Source organism: Peromyscus californicus, unplaced genomic scaffold (genome assembly GCF_007827085.1).
Source record: "Peromyscus californicus insignis strain IS unplaced genomic scaffold, ASM782708v3 Scaffold_12__1_contigs__length_115047231, whole genome shotgun sequence".
Classification (NCBI taxonomy): domain Eukaryota; kingdom Metazoa; phylum Chordata; class Mammalia; order Rodentia; family Cricetidae; genus Peromyscus; species Peromyscus californicus.
In genome coordinates, this window is record NW_026294413.1 from 91,212,177 (window position 1) to 91,233,391 (window position 21,215).

General features: G+C 46.9%; 1 protein-coding gene across 1 annotated transcript in view; it reads right to left on the reverse strand.

Annotated features, from left to right (window-relative positions):
• Positions 1–473: 473 nt before the first annotated feature.
• Positions 474–21,215, reverse strand: part of Colq (collagen like tail subunit of asymmetric acetylcholinesterase) — a 56,264-nt gene continuing 35,522 nt past the window's right edge. The window contains 7 exon segments of the mRNA XM_052733863.1: positions 474–1,886; positions 3,819–3,921; positions 5,476–5,596; positions 6,100–6,219; positions 6,803–6,942; positions 12,290–12,395; positions 17,937–18,017. Of these exon segments, the coding sequence (XP_052589823.1) occupies positions 1,817–1,886; positions 3,819–3,921; positions 5,476–5,596; positions 6,100–6,219; positions 6,803–6,942; positions 12,290–12,395; positions 17,937–18,017 (741 nt within the window). The 3' untranslated portion in view covers positions 474–1,816.

The following is a 21,215-nucleotide window of genomic DNA, read 5'->3' on the forward strand; positions in this document are numbered from 1 at the left end:
AGCCTCCAGCTAACTCCAGGCGAGGTGCTGTACCAGCTGTGAGCTCAGGGAGTAGCCTCCATGTTCTTCTCTCCACACTGTAGCCCCTCATGGAGCTCCATGATGGCCATAAAATTACCTCAAGGGACATTTACCTGGCACATATGGGCTCTGTGACTGCCTGTGAAGAGAATCAGGCCACCTAAGGTGTGGGACTTGGGACAGAATGAGTCTTAGCTAGATCTATAGGTGGCACTAGGACCACAGGTCCTCCAGCAAGGTGAGAGCCAGGAATGAGCTGGCAGGGCTGGACTTGGTGATTTTTGGTAAACCTCACTACCTCTTTGTACATCAATTTCCTCCATTATCCTCAAGGAAACCGGGTACCCTGAAAATCCAGCCATCTAAGAGTTTGGGAAGTAGAACTGAACTCAGTCTCTCCACTCCATCCAGGATCAGTAAGCGTTATCCCCAGCACCCAAAGGAGAGTGGGCTACAGCCAGGAATCACCTTTATTCCTTGCTTGCCCACCCAGAAGCCCCAGAATAGTAATGTAAATAGCATAAATGCCTGCCTTCGAAGACACGGCCTTCAGCTGATTTCTCTCAGGAAATACAGTTCACAGTTCTGACTTGCTGGGTAAGAGGCTGCCTGCCGAGTTCCCAAGGCTTAGGCTCACTGAAGAGCTTGTATAACAGCCCAGGAGGCAGCCTATGTGGTGACAAGGTAGGTGTGTGTATTGGGGTGGGGGACAAAAAGAAATGTCTTTCCAAAATAGAGCCAAACCCCACTCAGGAAATGTGGGGAAGACAGTTCTCGGGTATGCAGGGTTAAGGAGAAATGAATCCCCAGGAAAAAGGAAGAGGTCAGGCACACAGGGGTAAACACAATGGTGTGCAAGATACAGGCGTGGAAGAGGGTCACAGGGCCCTTCCAGCAGGCAGCAAGGACTCAGCAGTGGAGCCCTAGACCAGGGAAACCAGCATGAGAAAACACCAGCACCTGCCCTGGTCAGGGTGTGTGGAGTGCGTTTCCCACACAGAACATGGTTGTGAAGGGCACTGTCAAGACAGAGGCCAAGATGGCACCTGGGATTTGAAGCTATAACCACTGTCCCTTTGAGAACATCAAGAGGAGGAAGGTTTCTGTTCTGATATGGTTCACATGGCAAGGGACTCGACTGAGTCTCCACCTTTTTCTTGGGAGTGAGCTTGGATCTTGTGGCTTTCTCAGTACCTCTGACTTCACATGAAGGTGATGGGGTTCTGGCCAGTTGCAGGGTCCCTCCTCAGCAAGTCTGAAGCTGGGAGCTGCACCAAGAGCATCTGCTCACCTCCTCTTTTGTGGTTCTTAAATCTTGAGAGACCTCACAGCTGGCTGCCTTGGGTGAGAGCAGCTGTGCTCGGAGGTCTGAAGGGTGCAGAAGCCTGTGCACCAGCACTCCCAAAGCCAGATGAGAGCAGAACAAAATGCATGAGCCCTGCCCTTCCCATTGTCTAACAGTGCTAAGCCAAGTCCATGGCCTGAGCCAGCATCTTTCCAGAGGAGATAAGGCATTACAGCCAGCTGTTTAGCCAGATGTGGGGGGGCAGGGCAGTCTCCAGGGTGGACATGTAGAAGGTTTCTGGTTCTTTTAATTAAGACAGGATGCAGTGGTCCAAAACTCTTCCAGTCAAACTGAGTCAAAAGCATGTCTTAGCAGCAAGAATGTATCCTTGTTTTGTCGCATGAAGGTCAGTGGACACTGGCCCAGGAGAGGGTAAGGCCAGCATGATGTGTGGGGCAGAGATACAGCCGCCAGTTACATGGGCTGCAGCCCACCTGTTCCTCAAGCCCCTCACGTGAAGTAACGGCAGGGTGTGGAGTCGATGTAGCAGTACTGGGTGCAGCGAAGGTCTCCGTACGACCTGAGGGAGGCAAGGATACTGATCAGGGTGGAGGCAGCAGAGTGGGCAGGGGCAAGCACATTCTAAAAAACGACTGGTGGTCCAACTGCGTTAAACTACCGTACCCCTGAGGACCCAGGTCTAGGAAAGCTTTTCTGCTTCATTTGGGGTCTGGAACTCTGAGAGGTTGAGTCAGAGGGACTAGGGTGGGAGGGACGGTTAGCCCCGATGCTAACACATCATCTATGAGACAGTCACCCCCTTCTCGATGCCTTAGGGTGTCCAGTGTTATCTGTGAACTCACTCAGTACTAATACAAGTGTCCTCTATTTGTGTCCAAGGGGCAGCATTGGCCTGGTACGGCTGCTGAGCTCTTGGAATTCAGCTAGTGTGACTGAAGAACTGAACCAAAAATCCTAATGATTTCAAAATTGAATAGCTACATGGAACAGGGCTACCATGTTGGAGAGTGTACTCTACACATCTGCAAATGCAAATGATAATCCCCAATGTCTTATCCACACGCATTCACAATGGTCTCTTGGAAGCTTCTAGATACCAGAGGAATAGCCCCAGTGAGCTGGTGAATGAGCCTTCGACTCCCAGTCAGATGTTGACAATATATGACTCTATGGAGCCCTTAAGCAGCTCAGTCAGGCCAGATTCAGTAGGTGGCTGTTAGGAGCCTTCCTTAGTTCAGGCATCGGGCAGTGCACACAGACACACGTATGTAGTGACATCCTGGCCAAGCCTACCCAGGGTTGAAGTCTGAGGGTGACTGGAGGTGTGCTACTCCATTCAGCATACGCTAATATGTGTTGGAGGGTGAGTGTTGAGGAGACCCCTCTCCCCGAGAGTACCGGATGGATGTAACTGTGGGACAGGTGATGTCTATTTCCCAGCCTGCTGAAGACCTGCTGGAAGGTAAGTGATGGAAACCAAAGCTGAGGTATTGGACTCATGGGAGACAGGTCAGCAGATGAGTGGCTCCCTAGAGCACCATATGGCTGATTCTGTGAGGGTCAGCTGAGCATGAGCCATTTAGCATCATTCTGCACTGGAAAGTTACATTCTGGGCAGGGGCTGGAGTCTGTAGGTAGCTTGAAGATGCCATTGTGGGAGTAAGGACGCTAACATATTTGAATGCCCACTGAGGACTCTCTAAGGTAGAGAGACAGGTCCTTGAAGGGGATATTTTCTTGGAGGGACCACGAACTGGCAAGATTAGGTATTTTTCCCTTTATATCTTAAAAGTTATGTGTGTGTCTGTCCCTGTCTCTCTCTCTCTCTCTCTCTCTCTCTCTCTCTCTCTCTCTCTCTCTCTCTCTCTCTCTGTGTGTGTGTGTGTGTGTGTGTGTGTGTGTGTGTGTGTGTGTGTATGCATGTCTAGGTGTGAGTGATGAGGGTGAGGATGTGCCATGGTATACATGTGGAGGTCAGAGGACAACTTTGTGGAGTCGATTCTCTCCTTCCACCTTTACACAGGTTCTGGGGATCAAACTCAGGTCACCAGACCAGCGTGGCAAGTGCCTTTTCCCACTGTGTCATCTTGCTGGCCCTACTTTTTCTTTCTCGTGGAACTGGGAATTGAATCTAGGCTTATTGAGCGATATCTTATGTCCCTAAGGTTACATATTAGTTCTGGTCTGATCTCCTTTGGATTTGTGGGAGGTGGGTATTGTGCTCTGGGCAGACAGATGGAGTCTGTGAAGTGCCCTCAGGCTCCTCGCTGCCTGCCTGCTGTTCTGCCCTGGCCCAGGATGGTGCTGACGGCTGTGGCTGCTCTGACTGAGGCCTCTTGGGGACCGTGACTACTACATGTTCACCAGGGGAGCATGAACTCTACCCTACCTCAGTGTCTACAAAGTACCAGGAACACAAAAGTCCCTTAAGAATATGTGTGAAGGAAGGCAGGAAGGGGAGGTGCTGGAAGAGTGTAGGAGGACTCTCTACCCAGGGAGATAGGTCTCGCATGTCAGGTAGCCAAAGTCAGAGCCGTCACAGTCTTCCACGCCCTGGTGCTGGTAACCGTCCCCACAGTAGGCCCGGTGACAGTCTAGGGAGACAAAAAGTATAGCACTGAGAACAGGAACAGGCTTGTCTACACAGCAAGGACAGTGTGGCCCAGTGGTGTCCCTAGAGCATTCCACCCACTTGAGAACCAACTTCTGGAAGGTTTCAGACTCACTCAGGACTGGACTAAGCATCACACTGACATACCAGGGTTCTGTATAGCACATCTGCCATTTACTTGACAGGGGGACAAGGGCCTTCATGTCATCTGCAAACCTGAGAAGGTGACACTGCCTCCCCTTCATAGAACTACTGTGGAATGTTGGTAAGGCAAGGCTTAGGGCACTGGAACGCCAGACCCCAGTGTGAGAGCATGGTGAAGCCTTTGTCAGCACAGAGCTCCGGGGAGGCAATCTACCACTAGGCTCAGCCTGTGTTCCTGAGGGACCATATGACCTCCACAAAGACCTCTATCTTTATACCAGCAGTAAGACTCTATCCATCCTCCATCCACCCATCCATCCATCCATCCATCCATCCATCCATCCATCCATCTACACAGGGTCTTGTTATGCAGTCCATACTGGCCTTTTTATTTTTGGTGATCTTCCTGCCTCAGTTTCCCAAATATGCTGCCATGCCCGGCCACCCTCATTTTTAGAGGAAATGGACACCTCACTACTTGGTTTTGATTGTAATGGCTCCATTCGAAGGGATCCAGGGAAGAGCCAGTGCCCCACAGATTGCCATCCAAATCTGCCAGGGGACTGGTGGAGCTGCACGATAGATAACAACCTCCCCTTGCTTCTCAACCCTGCTCTAGGTGGAACTTCAGCTCAGTGGCTGCCATCTGTCTCCTGAGGACGACAAGGACAGCAACGGTGCCCACACATTTCCAGTTCTGACCTCAGCAAACCGAGTCATGGATGGATGAACTGACCCCCAGGCACATCCAGACAACCTCCACACAGGTCCGCTGGAGGAATCTCTGAAGACATGAGACACTGGCATGTCAAGCCTCTCTTACAATCAAGAGAGCCAGGCCGGAAATGGCCCTCCACTGCCATCCAGAGCCAGCAGCTGAATTCTGTTCTGACTCTGAAAACTGTACTTCTACCTCATCTCCTGCTCTGATCACCTTATGTAACAAAACAAAACAAAACAATAAAAACTCAAAAATCAAATCATCAAAAACCCTCCAGAGCCGGGTCCCAGCTCTATCACAAAAGATGGAGGCAGCTTGCCCTGAGTGTCCACCTAGAAAAGGAGCTCCGGCTATCCAGTCTCAGCCTCTCCTGCCTTTCTAGGGTAACAAGTGAGGCCCATCACCTTCCCCTTCTGAGCTTGCAAAGTAGGGCTTGGAAGAAAGAGGGCCAGGGGCAAGGAAGGCCTCTCTGGGGGACATGATCCTGAACACCTCCCTGTTGACATGCTTGGGTGAGGGAAAAATTAACATGCAGCCTGGAATTGGGAAGGGGCTCTCCAAAGCAGCCCCTGGTCCACTGTCCCTTGCCTTTGCCTCAAACCTTCACAGCTGGTAGCCAGGGCTTACCCCACCCCCTTGGCTGTCAGGCCTCCCAGGCTGGGCCCCACTCACCAATGCAGTCGTCCCCCACATCACGGTTACCGTCGTCACACTCCTCCCCAGGCTGCAAGATGCCATCCCCACAGGTACCACGCTGGTTTACAGTGTAACCCACAGGGTAGAAAGGGGTCAGCTGGCCAAAGAAACACACAGCCATTAACGAGGGTGCCATGCCCAGGCAGCACAAAGCAGGCGAGTCAAATGTTCTGGGTCTAGGAGGCATCCCTTCGCTTCCTTCAGGGACCACGCTGGTTTACAGTGTAACCCACAGGGTAGAAAGGGGTCAGCTGGCCAAAGAAACACACAGCCGTTAACGAGGGTGCCATGCCCAGGCAGCACAAAGCAGGCAAGTCAAATGTTCTGGGTCTAGGAGGCATCCCTTCGCTTCCTTCAGGGAGGATGTGAGAGGCCATCTTTCCCAAAGGGAATCCTGGCTCAAGATGAGCGTCTGTGTGGGAATGGGGCTGAGGGGGGCTGCTCAGAAGACAGGGAGGGAGGATGGGTAGCTCTCTCCTGCAGACCCAGAAGAAGTGCAGTCCAGCCCCAAACGTATAGCTTTCTTCCCTTCTAATAGGAGTGTCCCTTTCCCGACTGAGGACAGGAGGGTCACAGCCCAATGGGCCTGCCCCAGAGTACCTGGATGGGGAGCCAGCCAAGGCTGTCTTTGAAGTACAACGATCGCTGGTCTCTGCGAAAGGCGATGGCATTCTGAGTGTTCAGCTTCTCCAGCTCCTCCTGGTTGTTGACCACAAAAATCTGCCAGAGAACATAGTGGTCAGGGTCCAGAAAAGCTTTCCCACTGGACAAGGAGAGACAGAGAAGACTGTTTGCTTCTCACAGGGAGGAGTTGGGAGGCCCACATCATGTCAATCCAGTTCAGAATACTTTGAAACAAAACTATCCACCTTGACTTCACATATTTAAATGTTTATTTTAGCATGTTACCAAGGCTTAAAAGACGATGCTAGAGGTAAGTAATTTGACACCTGGAAATGTCTCTTCAACAAGGATCATACGCAATGGTGATTGTTACAAGCAGTACTGTGTGTTGGAACTCAGGGCGCACTAGGCAAGCACTAACCATTGAACTACATCCTTGGCCAAAACACAACTCTTTCAGACAATATAATCTCAACCACATCGGAGTTAGTCTTGAAAGTAAAAAGTGGGGGGAATGTCCCTACCCTCTTGTTTTCTTTTGACTTTGCAATTTCCCACAGCGAGTGGGTAGCGGTTGTAACAAGGGAAAGTGAATTTTCCTAAAGAACATCACGAAGGCCTTTGACCAGGGAGAGAGCATCCTTGGCACCCACCCGGACCACGCCCTGAAGAGCCTTACCGCAGGAACTCTCGGGGAGCCCGGCCCATACATGGAGTCCGAGTGCAAGGGGTTGTTCACGTTCACGGGAGGTCCACAAAGACATCTTCCTGGAGGCCCTGGGAATCCTCTCTCTCCTTTCAGTCCCATTACAAGTTGTCCTAGGAGGCAACAGACTGTCGTGTTACTAGAGCCAACAAGTCAGGAGACGTGAGCAACCTGTGCACGGAAGAGAAGCGAAGACTTGAGGCAGGCGACAGGCAGGGGGAGAGGCTCCCCAGCCATGACGTCTAGGAATACAGGAAAACAGCCATCAAGCAATGGGCCTCCCCCCTCCACCCTGCCTTCAAGACACACGGACATCTGGTCCTGTAGCAGCCATAGTTACTAACAACCTGTGGGAAGGAGGAGGGTTTTGTTGCGACCTGCAGCCCTGAGTGTGACACCTGGAGTCTAATAGATCACCTGTTGACTATCACTAGATTTCCTTGTTGAAGAATGCACTCTATTTGTGACCATTATTTAAAGGGTCTTCTTGCAGATGGTTATGCAGCGGATGGAAAACTTTTACCATATTTAAAAAATGATTATTTTTATTTATTTGGAGGAGGAGGGAGGTTGTGCATCTCAAGGCAAGGGAATGGAGGTTGGAGGACAACTTTGGGGAGTTCCCTCCTCCCACCATCTGAGACCTGTAGATGGAGCTCAGGCCACCAGGCATGGCAACAAGTGCGTTTACCCACTGAGCCACCTTGCCAGTCCAACTTCAACTGTCTTTTTTGGTTTTGTTTTTCAAGACAGAGTTTCTCTGTGTAGCCCTGGTTGTCCTGGAACTCACTCTGTAGACCAGGCTGGCCTTGAACTCAGAGATCCACCTGCCTCTGCCTCCTGAGTGCTGGGATTAAAGGTGTGTGCCACCACCCCCTGGCCCTTTCACTGTCTCTTAAGTTTCTTATATAAAGGATATTACAGAGGAATTTTGGGGTATGTGTGTGTTTTATTTCTCCTGGAAGAAAACAGAACATTTTCTGCTCAGGGTATTTCTCTCCCCTAGTACTGAGAAAAGTCAGGATACATCCTGGAAGAGTATGATTAGGAAATGCACTCTGGCAATGTCTAGGTCTGTGGTTCTCATTTTGACTCTTACTCATCACTTATTTTTGATTTTTGAGATGAAGTCTTACTATATTGCCTAGCCTGGTTTTGAACTCCTGGATTCAAGCAATCCTCCCGACTCAGCCTCCAAAGTGACTGGAACTTCAGGTGTGTACCACTGTACTCAGTTTTGCCTGGACTTTTTTATGGTGTTTTCCTGGACGCTACAGGCTGACCAGGAACTTACTATATATCTCAAGCTGGCCTTAAAGTGGTAACAATTCTCCTGTCTCTGTCTCCCAGGTGCCGGGATTACAGGCTTAAGCCGTCATACCCAGATTCTTCAAACTGGCTTTTAAAGGCCCTGATGCCTGAGTCATACTCTAAGCAATTCCACACGAATCTCCAGACATCCGTGGCTTTGTTTCCTTTTTCAGTGCCATGGATGGAGCCAGGGCCTTTGCATAAGCCAGGTTAGTGCTCTGCCACTGAGCCACACTCCCATCCCTTAGGCATCCATAATTTTAAAAGATGTTTCCACTGTCCATCAAGATGGAGAACCACCAGGGAAATGGGATGTGTACAGAACATACCCCCATCAAATCATCTTTCTCACCCTCCATCCCTCCTTCTCCAAGGGTCTCTTCGGTTCCTTCTGTTCTCAGTTCAAACATCACTTCCTCTGAGAAGCCCTCTCACATCCTCCCACTCCGGCACATTTGCTCTGGTACATTCACTTACATCTGTTCTTCACAGCACTCCTTTCTGCTTACAAGCCTACACACTCAGATCATTCCATTAAGGTCTCTCTTCCCTCAGGGTAAGACTGACAGGGGCAGGCCAACACTTCACACATTTGGAACAGAGTGTCTATTCAATGACTGGATGATTGATTAGAGAGCAAAGGTCTTGTGAAAGACTGGAAGTCACAGCTGTCTGACAGTACAAGGAAAGAGAGGACAGGGAAGGATGAAAAGATTGATGAGCACATGCCCCTCCTCCGGAGACAACAGGGGCCGTTGGAAACCAGCCTGTCCTTGGTCTTAGGCAGTCAGTGGAGGCAGACGGGAGCTGGGAACATGTCTGTAGATGCTAGAATGGCAGCATATAATGTGAACCCAGGGTGGACTATCTGGCCAGGACCGTAGGGAAGAGGCCACACACTAAAAAGTGGAATGACCACCACCTTCAGCCTTCCTGAGCCGACTCACAAGCTGGTCCAATACCAGATGTCAAGTTACAGCTCTAACAAGGAACAGGAATAGAACTCTGTGGGAAAAGCTCCCACCTTAGGTTCTGATTTTTCAGAAAACTCTGAAGAGACAAAGACACCACCAGCTCCAGAACATCCTGGGTAAAAACCTGGGAACATGAGGAGTTTCCACCAGGAAAAGTGGGGCTGTGACAAGGAGAAACATGAGAGTGGCATCGGAGCAGCCTTCTGGAGTGTTCTATGACCCCAGAACTCCTCCAGAATATAGTCTTGGAAAGACTCAGGACTTTTCAGATTTAGTTAATCCGGTGTGGCTGAGACCTGAACTCATGCTTCGCCTAACTCTGTCCCATTCAGACGGACAGATCCAAGAATACGAGTTCTCTTGGGGAGCAGTCATTCCCGGGTGCCACATGGATTTGTTTATACCCTGTCTGGACACAGGAAAGAATTAGCCAAGTTTGTAATTGTATAATTGCAAATTACATCTTAAATTTTGCCTTTCTTCCCTCCTCACCACCATCCTCTTTCCCTGTAACTTGAGTCATTAAAAAGCCCCTACCCTCTCCCACTCCTCCAGCACCAGCTGGCCCCGTGGTGCTGAGAACCAGGCCCGAGGCAGCCTCCCAACAGGATGTGGCAGGGAGCCCGCCACCACCACCACCACCGCAGTTCCCCACTGCTTCCGCTTCCTCCCAGTTGGCAGAGGACATCCATCATCCTGCCAGCTTCCTGCCATGACGCTCTGAAGGGCACAACTTGAACTGCCTCACCCCAGCGTTTCTGCCATGCTCTCTTGTCAGAGGACCTTGCTCTCCATTTTTGGTCAGGAGCCTCTTGCAGAAAGCTGGTCAGGAGGGCATAGTGTGAGAAGACAGAGGAAGACAGAATGGCAATCAAAAGGCTGTGTGGGGCTTCTAGGAGCCACAGGTGGAATCTGGACCTCCACATGCACACTGTGGCGTACACACACACAGACAGACAGACAGACAGACAGATAGATAGATAGATAGATAGACACACAGACAGATAGACACTAGTATGGAAGAAAAGGGAAAGGAGGAAAGAAAGAAGCAAATCGCCAATGGCAGAGACGTAACAGAAGGACAGTGCACCTTGTTGGGAGAGGACAGGGTAGCAGAAGGGGAAATAGGGTACCCATCCATGAGAGATAAAACTAGAAGGTTGGGGAAGGAAGGAAAACAAAACTGTGCTGGCTGCTAAGTCCTTGGGTTCCAATTCTCAAGACTGACAGCACAAAATTGGCTTTGTGAGAACCTGCTCACAGCCCCCAGGCCCAGGAAGGAAGCCAAAGGCAGATGGGGCTAGGTTTACAAAGACACAGAAGCACAATGGGACCATTAAAGTCTGCCAACCACCTTCGTCTGCATCCACCTCACCACATGTTCCCAGAATCCTCAGGTTTTTAGCCCCTAAACACTCCAAACCCAAGAAAGTTCTTTCCACTGGCAAAAGCAGGCTTCCACCATGCTCAGTCCCTGACTGGTAGCTCATGGTGCTCCAAGAATTTCCAGTCGTAGAAATGCTGTAATGCCCAAGCATAGCCTGAGACAGTGATCTCCTCAGGCATCCATGGGCCATTAACATAAATAAGAGGTGGGCAAGGAGTAGGTCAAAGCAGGAGGGTCCTTCCTCATTGTTTTCCTGCCACAATTTACCAGATCTTCAGCTAACCCTTAGTTGATAGTTTAAAAGGTAGGAAAGAAAAAAACCCAAAAGTCTGGTTCTTCTTGGCATCTTGACAGGATGGGTCCAACAGAATAATCCTTCCATGATAACCTCACTATGTGTGGCAAACATGTTCCCATAAATACAGTAGGAGAAAGGCATTGCAGAATTTTTAAATGTTCCCATTTTATTAAGAAAAAAAGTTGTAATTAAAGTTGTGATTCCTTGGCTGGAGAGATGGTGTAACATGAACCTTAAAATGGTCTTTTAATGAAAAACCCCAGAGCCAGAAATTGGTGTAAATGCTGAAAGATCAGAGAAGTAGAGCAAGTCACCTCTTACCTCTAGGACTCCTCAGCCTGAAAAAGCCTCTAGTTTCTGTCTCCTCACCCCCTTATATACCTTTCTCTGCCCAGCCATCACTTCCTGGGATTAAGGACATGTGTGCTTCTCAAGCAAAGGCATTAGCTCTCAAGTGCTGGGATTAAAGGTGTGTGCCACCAGTGTCTGGCTCTGTGTCTCTCCTAGACAGAGTCAATCTCATGTAGTCCAGGGTGACTTTGAACTCACAGAGATCCGTCTGGGTCCCTAGTGCTAGGATTAAAGGTGTGTACCACCACTGCCTGGTCTTTGTTTAATCTAGTGCTTGTTCTGCCTCTGATCTTCAGGCAAAGTTTATTAGGTTACACAATATATCACTACAAGATGGCACAGAGGTTAAGAGCACTGGTTGTTCTTCCAGAGGTCTTGAGTTCGATTCCCAGCAACCGCATGGTGGCTCACAACTACCTATAATGAGATCTGGTGCCCTCTTCTGGCATGCAGGCAGAACACTGTATACATAATAAATAATAAATCTTTTTTTAAAAGTGTGTTAAAAATTGTTTTAATTGTGATTCCTTTCATATAACTGAGGATAGATCTAGGAATGCTGTCTTTTTACAAGTGATGTGCACTTAAAGGCCTTATGTTGAGCTGATAAAGGAATAAAATAAAGGGCTTACCTAAACAAATTAAATAGTAAAACAAGGTAGAAACATACCTAGTTCATCTTCAATGATGGACTCTTAATTTCTTTTTAGCAGTTCCTTCAAATGTACACAACATATCCAATGCAAATAAACAATCTTTCATCACACTGTGTAAGACAGAAAAATCTGCAATGCCTTCTGGGTTTAAGATAATGGTTGGAACAATGAAACACATTTTTCTAGAAAAAGATTTTAGTTGATGAAATAGGTACCCTTTTCACTGACAGTATAAATGACATCACCAATGTAATTTAGCCCCTCCCTACTTCCTGCATTTGTTCTCCAAAATGTTAAGATGAAGTTGAGTGAGCCAAATCATAGAGAAATCATGAAGAGATATGAAAAAGCCTCTGGCAGTTTCTGACAAGAAATACAATGCAGAGCTCTGCAGGCATCTCCTTGAGGCCTCTCTGGGGGACCTAGTTAGGAGTATGACTTATAGGTTAAGTGAAGCTGCAGATGAGGCACCTAGGGTCTTACCTGCAGATGGGGCACCTGGGGGCCCTGGAGGACCTTGACGACCAGGTTGACCAGTAGGCCCAGGCTTGCCTGGTGGGCCCATGATTCCACTGTCTCCCTTCTGACCCTGACAGATAGAAAGAGAAAGCCTGTTGTGATATGATGACATGACAAAGTTCCTTCCCCACTTACCTCTAAATCAGAGACCATATAGCTCAGACAAGTAAAAACTCATGGTGGGATATATCTGGTCTCCAGCACGCAGCCTGTGAGAGGGACAGAGCAAGTGATCTGTGCAAGTTTGAAGACCTCATTAAGTTCTCACTCTGTTCTAGAAACATGGCACAGGACAACAGAAACAATCCACCTCATCCCCTGGCATAAGTTAGGAAATGGAGTCTCAGGGTATTTGTGCAATGTTCTAGTATTGAGGTAGCTGAGGTAGACCTATAATTTAAGCTTTCATCTACTTGTTAGGATTACTTTCATTCTATCAGAACTTTCTACCCACAGACTTCCCATTGCTCTCTTGGTATAGACCCAGTTCCTTACTGAGCCCAAGAAGCAAGATATGGCCCTGCCCTCCAGCCTTGAGACAGAGTGTTTGTTTGTTTTGGTTTTTTTTGTTGTTGTTGCTATTGTTGTTGTTGTTGTTGTTTGAGACAGGGTTTCTCTGTGTAACAGCCCTAACTATCCTGGAACTTTGTAGCCCAGGCTGGCCTTGAACTCACAGAGATCCACTTGCCTCTGCCTCCCGAGTGTTGAGATTAAAGATGGGCACCACCATGACAGCCAGAGTTTGTTTGTTTGTTTGTTTGTTTTTGCTTTTAGTCAAAAATACCATGATTCTTCTCGCACTTCTCAAGAAAAGATTATCTTTGCACCCCAAATTCCTCTTTATGCCCCCTCTGCCTTCAGTTTTCAGCTCCTATGTCCAAGAACAAGGTCTTCCTTGATCTCGCAGGCTATACTGGTGTTCCTCACCGAATTCTCTCAACACTTTCTTTTTCAAGCTGGGAGTTGAAGTGCATGCCTGTCATCACAACACTCAACAGGCTGAGGCAGAGGGATTGCTGTTAGTTTAAACACACACCCCTGGCTCTTCCTATTTATTTCGGAATACTGATCATAGATTATTGTGTGGTCACTTCATCACTGTCTCCCCATGAGACATAAGTTCCATATGGGCTAGAATCCGCCATGTGCATCTTCTCTCCCCAGACCAAACGAAGGAGAGGAAGTTGGCAGCACATGGGGAGGGAGTTTTGATGATCTGTCTGTCAGTCAAGATAGTTTACCTTGACAGTGAGGCTGGATAAATCATGTCATTGCTTTATGCCTTGGTCTTCTCTTCTCTAAAGTAGGGCCAGTACATACAGAGCCACCTGGGTTCACTGTGAGGCTAACAAAGATGGCAGAAGTGAAAATGTGGTTTGTGAAGAGTGAAGGGTGGGGCTGGAGAGATGGCTCAGAGGTTAAGAGCACTGGCTGCTCTTCCAGAGGTCCTGAGTTCAATTCCTGGCAACCACATGGTGGCTCACAACCATCTACAATGAGAACCGGTGCCCTCTTCTGGCCTGCAGTGCAGGCATGTGTGCAGACAGAACACTGTATACATAATAAACAAACAAACAAACAAATAAATAAATAAAAATAAATAAATAAAAGAGTGAAGGGTGATGGGGGAGACAAGCTGACTGTCCTAGTGGCTGGCCAGGCTTCATCTTCTCCCATGGAGAAACAAGTTCAATTTTCTGAGAGCATTTTGGAGACTCTAGCTGGGACCATGACTACTTATATACTCTTAACCAGAGGACAGTCCTTTATCAGAGAAGGTCATCTCTATCCAATCATATAGCTTTGGAAGACATGCACGGAGCAGTGAGCTCCCTCTCAACAGCTAGACCACCTAGATCAACCATGATGGTCAACGGGATGACAGATGTCCAAGCCCAAACTCCTTTACACCTAAGAAGTCCTGGTTGCTTAAAGAGAGTCACACCTGAAGATACTCCATTTCCAATCATACACTGGCTCTGTGAGGTACTGTCCTACCAACATGGCCCTAGGGGTCTTCTCCATAATACCAGAGGAGTTCCTAAACTTGTCCCAGGGGACCCATGAGGTTAGTCTGTTTCCAATTCTGCACTCACAGAGGAGGCTGTTAATCCTCAGGCCAGGCTGAAGCATTCCACATGATAACCAAGATGGGTCCCAGAATGGCAAAGGAAGTCACACCAGCTTAATATAGCCAGTAAAGCTTGTTTTCCTAACAGCCAGGCCAGCTGGCTCTGAGCACAGGAAGTACATGGCTTGAAGGAGCTGGAAACACTCCTTGACTCTGACACCAAGAGTAGAGGAGTCTGGCTTAATTGGTCATTGCACAGAAGGGGCCATATCTTTATGGCAGGTGTCACTGAACCGAATTGTCCAGGGAAAGGACTCTTTATTCTGTATCTGCTGTGAACTCAGGAGGTTTCTCTTAAAGTCATTGTCTCCTTAACTGAAGTTTTTTCTTTCTCTCTTTCTCTTTCTTTCTTTCTTTCCTTTTTTTGTGGTTCTTGGACTTGAACTCAGGACCTTTTGCACTGGGTACGTACTCTACTACCAATCCATAATCCCAGCCCCTGGAGGTTTTTATGATCAGGTCAACAGCCGCTTTCCTGGACCTGCTTGGAGACAAGTCAGGAAGCATGGCCATGATAGAGAGCCATAGCAAGGGAGAGGAACACATGCTCAAAATTCTAACCCTGGCCTTGAAGTTGGCTCAGCTCAACAGTCTTGGCAAGCAACTCCACCGCACTGGCCCCTTGTTTCCTTGTGAATAGATGGGAGAGATCTGAAGGGAGTGAGATTGGATTAAATGATCTCTGAAATCCTGTGATGGAAACTGTATTCTAGAGTCTTCCTAGATTCTTGTTTCCTAGGTTTGGATTAACCTGGTTACTTCCAGAAATCATAGTCCTTCTGGATACATGACTCTACACTAGGAGATATGAAGGAAGCTCCAGGGCAGGCTTCCAGTAACAGTTGAGGGGTCTGCAGAGTAGAAAAGCACTGAAAGGCACACAGGTAAGCTCCTGCATCTTGTAAAGGGAGTGGGCTTCTTCCCTGACTCTTCCGAACTCTCCAAGTGGTTTTGGTGTAGCTCTTACAATCATTCCAATATAACTGTCATCACCAGGGTTGATATACAGCCTACTCGGCTTTGGCTTTACCAGGAAAGACAAACACTGCCCCAGAAAAGATCTAGAGGACAGAAACCAACAGTCTCTTCTTAGACTAATGTAGAACAATCTAGAATGAAATCATGTAGGGGAGAACTTTCTCCCTCTTTTTTTCTTTTCCTGAGCCTAGATTTAAGGAAACTGGCACCTGTAGCATGCTTTGGAAGCCATGTGACCACGGCCCCCTGGGAAACTGTCAAAACAAGGCTGACATTTTGTGACTTTAAAAACAAACTAAAAGAATCTTGCCATATTTGATTTAAATAACTGTACAAAAATAAAGGCCTTGTTTTCCATTGAAAACAGAACAAAACAATGTTACCGTGAGATCTGAATTATCCAGAGCCAGGTCACTTCTGCATTGACTTAGGGAAGCTCATCATTAGTTTCACAGGGTGACTGTGGTTCTGATTCCTGGCTGCACGTTAGAATCCCACGGGTGGCTTCAACAAAACACAGCACAAGCTGAAGTCGATTCCAGACCAACTGTACCTGGGACTTTAGGAAACGAGGTCCAGGCATGGGCGATGGGGGGAGGGGTGCGTTCAGAGGCAAGACCTAGAGGTGCAGCCACTGTAGCTGATGGAGAATCTGTGTTCAGTAAATGCCTCTGAGATGCCGACATAAACTGAAGTCTGAGCGTCCTCACACCAGCACAAGGAAAAGGCTTTGTTGCCAAAGATGCCCTCCTTTCAGCATTTCTCCTCCAAGCAAGCTATTGCTTCCTTGTTTATTAAAATATGATGTGGGTATTCTTAGAAGATGTTTAAAATGTATTAATATCTGCAACAACGAGGAGCTACACATTGTGATTTGAAGTTATAAGTGAAGGACAAAATAACTACACAGTGGACATAAAAGAAATAATTTTAAATACGAGAAGAAATAGCTCTGAACTACGTGTATCCTCAGCATGTCTGAGGTGGAAGCAGAGTTTGAGGCCAGCCTGGGCTACATGAGACTCTATCTCAAAGCAACAACAATAAATGAATAAACAAAGAAATTTTAAAGTGAAATAATGAATTATGGAAAGATATAATACCCAGATTAAACCATAACCACCAACAGAATGGAGATAAAAAGGCAACTAGCGGGATAGATGATTTCAGATATTTTCATGACAAAAACCAGTAAATATCTGAAGTGATATATGTATCTATTAACCTGACTTGATCACTCCACAATGTAGTTGTATATGTACATATATCACAGTGTACCCTATAAAATATAATAACAATTAAAAATAAAAAGTTTTACATATATGCTCAAAAATGACATTTTTCTTCTAACATACTAACAATCATTAACATTAAAAAGTATACCTAAGTATACAAATTAATAAATATTAATTTTCAAAAATTGGTATTATTTTCGCAAATTGACTTGTGTCTGTTGGTGTGCCAGCAGAGGCCAAAGGTCAACATAGGTATCTTCCTCAGTTCCTCTCCACCTTATTTTGAGACAAGGTCTCTCCCTGAACCTGCAGCTCATGGATTCTTCTGGAGTGGCTGAGACTCTGCCTCCCTAGTACAAGGATTACGGGTGTGCGCTGCCACACTGGCTTCTTCACGTGAGTGCTGGGGATCAACTCAGTCCTCATGCTTACACAGGAATCAATTTACCTACTGAGCCATTGCCCCAGCCCCTAAATAAAGCTGGATTTCAAATATCGTATTTGAAATAAAAAAGGCAACAAACATCATGATGATGATGATGATGATGATGATGATGATGATGATGATAATGCATATGTAGTAAGACCAAGGCCATCCTGGGTTACATAATGAGACCCTGTCTTAAAACAAACAAACAAAAAAACAAAAACAAAAAGTAACATGGCACTTCTCTCGGGTGTATCTGTACATTATCGAAAATGCTAGTTTTCCTGTGGCCATTTAGTGCAGGCCTCAAAACCAGTCCAGAAAAGTGAGCCCTGCTCCTTCCTTTCCCAATTCCATGACCTGGCTTTCCCTGCTGACCAGGAGGCTCAGAGCGAACAATTGCCCTAAGCTCTTAACAAACCCAACGAAGAGGAACACTTCCAAATTGGGGGTTTGTGCAGTGAAAACTGTCACTGAAGTTCAAAAGACCTGGTAGCCACAAGGACAGGCATAGGCTGGTCTCTAAAACTCAACTTACACCCTATATACTGAGGCAAAGAGCAGGTTTTCTGCAGAATGATCATTCCTAGTTACTTCGTTTAAGATATACGCGTTCCTATAAACTAGGGCCACTCTTGCTTCTGACCTTGAGTGGAGCCTGTAACCTTGAACCATGGCTAGCCAGGAGAAGCCTGAACATCAGTAACGAGGCTGCTCTGTCCACTCACCCTGAGGGTGCTTGAATCCAAGGCTGTGGAATAGTTCTAGATGACCTCTGCATGCTTCTCCACACATCTCCAGGCAGTGTGCCCTCAGTGAGGTAAACCCTGGGATCCTTACCTGTTTGCCTCGTTTTCCTGGTCTCCCGGTGGGGCCTCGGTGTCCTGCGAGCCCGGGTTCTCCCTTTGGACCCATTTCACCCTGGAGAGAAGAAAGAGAAAGAGTGGGCATGTCTATGCTGGTCTCTCCAATCACTGGCCCCCAAGGCCTCCTCTTCATCCTCTGTCTTTCCCAGGTAGGCTGTCCTGGGAGCATGGGAGACTGGTGAGCTCATATCCAAGGAACAGGAAAGAAAGAAGGCACCCCGAGGGTGTGACTCAGTGCTGTAGAGCACTTGGTGCTCTGGTGGTCAGAGAAACGGCCCTGTCCACAGCGGTCAGCGGTGGCTTCTGCACTTCGGTCACACACACGTCTGTGTCACTACAGACTGGGAAAAGCTAATTTCCCCATTTGTCTAATTGAAAATTTGTGTAATGGTTTGTTATGTTTTGTTTTTAGTACAAACTCACACATATGAGTTGGGGTTTTTTGTTTTTTGTTTTTTGTTGTTGTTTTAAATGTTTGGGAACAGTCTTGTCCACTGTAATGTTTGGTATTTTGTAGATTTATGTAGGATTATATACCTCTCCACTTTTTTTTTGAGATAGGGTCTCACTATGTTGCCCTGACTGGCCTGGAATTTGATATGTAGGCCAGGCTATCCTGGAATTCCTAGACATCCAACTACCTCTGCCTCCTGAGTGCTGGGATTAAAGGTGTACACCACTCTGTCTGGCAGTTCTCCACACTTTAGGAAGTATTATTTTGAGTTCCAGCCCACTTCTACCTATTCAGACAACTCTTCTTTTTGAGATGGGGTCTCCTGCAGCTCAAGCTGGCCTCCACCTCTCTATGTGGCTGAAAACCACCTTGAATCCTTTTGCTCCACCTCCCTGGTGCCGGGATCACAGCAATGTATCACTATGCCCAGCTCAGATGAAACCCCTTCCTGTGAGGAGAGGTGTTTCAAGTATGTATTCAAAGAGTCACCATAAAAATACTACTAAAATCTGAAAAATAATGCAAATTACATTTCTAATTGAAAATAACGTTTTCATAGTTCAAGGCCAACCTTCCTCAAAACTTATTTCTCAGACTGTCACACACACACACACACACACACACACACACACACACACACACACACACACACACAAATACATTTCTTCCCTCCATCTTAGCTTTTCCTTACTTTTGCCTGTCTAGGATTCCTGTCCCACCTGCTGCTTCTGGGGATTGTGGACCCACGGGGCACATCATTTCTACTTCAAGCAATTGCCCTGCATCCCAAACTGCACCCCCAACACCATCAGTGCAGCAATTGCTACCAGGAAGTTTTTACTTATCAGTAGCCAGTGCCCATGATGGACTACCCTAGCCGCTCAGAGATAGTAACGGACACCCAGGATCCTTTTAAGGCTCCCTAACACGATGGAAAATTCCAGAGGATATCTATTGATGGTGAGGATCAAGCCCAAGTTTACCTTTCAGCCCAGCAACAGGAACACTGTCTCTCCTCAACTCACTCAGCAGTTAAGAATGCTTACTGGTTTTCCAGAGGACCCAAGTTCAGTTCCTAGCACCTATATCAGGTAGCTCACACTGCCTGCAACTCCAGGCAGTGAATGGTAACAAAACTTTCAACTCCAAGGGTATCCAAGACCTCCAACCTCCATAGGCATTGACACTTACGTGCACATACCTACACATAGACACACATGTACATACAATTAAAAATCAGTCTTTAGGGCTGGAGAGATGGCTCAGAGGTTAAGAGCACTGACTGTTCTTCCAAAGGTCCTGAGTTCAATTCCCAGCAACCACATGGTGGCTCACAACCATCTGTAATGAGATCTGGTGCCTTCTTCTGGCCTGCAGGAATGCAGGCAGAACACTTTATACATAAATAAATAAATCTTTTTTTTAAAAAGTCAATCTTTAAAAAAGAATTTTTCTTGAGTCCATGTAGTCATTCGACCATGTTGTCCTTCAGGATGCTCAGTGGTAAGAGTATGATGGGTCAATGGGCCATGGAGATGTTCCACAATTCCCCAGGGCTCCTTAAAGAGACTCAGGGCATGTCTTGCTTGGCTAGGAGAAAACAACACCATTAAAAAATATATGAATTTTTAAAAAGAGATTGTCAGAAGGAAGTGTGGCCCTTCTCTTTATGAACTAGAAGCAGCCCATAATTTCTTGATCTAATTTCTCTCCTAAGACCTAATTATGGTTATCATATCAGCTCTGTCTTAAAACAGCCTGCCATGAAAGGGGGAGATAGCTCCTGTTGCCAAGTCTAGGAAACAGTGCAGAAGCCAGGGAAACTGTCATATTTAATTTTACAGTGATTTATGAGTCTTTGATGGGCACTGTTGCAGGGAATGAAAACCTAGACCAAATATCTTAAGGGACTCACTTCTCTTTTGAGGTTTGCTTTGTTTATATAATTACTCTATTTTTAAAATGTAGCATCCCGGGTTGGGGATTTAGCTCAGTGGTAGAGCGCTTGCCTAGCAAGCGCAAGGCCCTGGGTTCGGTCCTCAGCTCAGGAAAAAAAAAATGTAGCATCCCATCTAGGATAGCAGGAATTGAGTTTCTGACAGGTTAAGGTAAGGATAAGTCACACAGTGACTTGCATAATGACTGAAAGTACTTCATTATGCCCTGATGGCTGGGTACTGCCCAATAAAAATGTTACACTTTAGGAAGTAACACTTTAAAGTGAATGTTTAAAAATAATTAAAAATACTAAGAAAACACTTGTTTGTCTATGTAAGAATTTCAGTTTGTGACCTAGGTAAAGATAACACTTTCCAATGTCAATACCTTACAACATGAAGATTCAGCATTACCATGCTAGCTTAGGTGGCAGTTTGAATGAGAAGGACCCCCATAGGCTCACATATTTGATTGTTTGGTTACCATTAGGTGGAACTGTTTGGGAAGGATTAGGAGGTGTGACCTTGTCGGCAGAGGTGTGTCACTAGGGTTGGACTTTGTGTTTCAAAAGACTTGTGCCATGTCCAGTGACTCTGACTCACTCTCTCTCTCTTTCTCTCTCTCTCTCTCTCTCTCTCTCTCTCTCTCTCTCTCTCTCTCTCTCACTCGCTCGCTCTCGCTCTCGCTCTCTCGCTCTTGCATTTGTGGATCTAGATGGAAGTTCTCAGCTATTTGATGCCATGTTTTTCCTCCCCTATCATGGACGTAAGCTTCTGAAACACTTTCTTCCATAACTTGTCTTGGTCACGGTATCTTATCACAGCAATAGAAAAGTAGCCAAGACAGCTTAGGGGCTGTCCT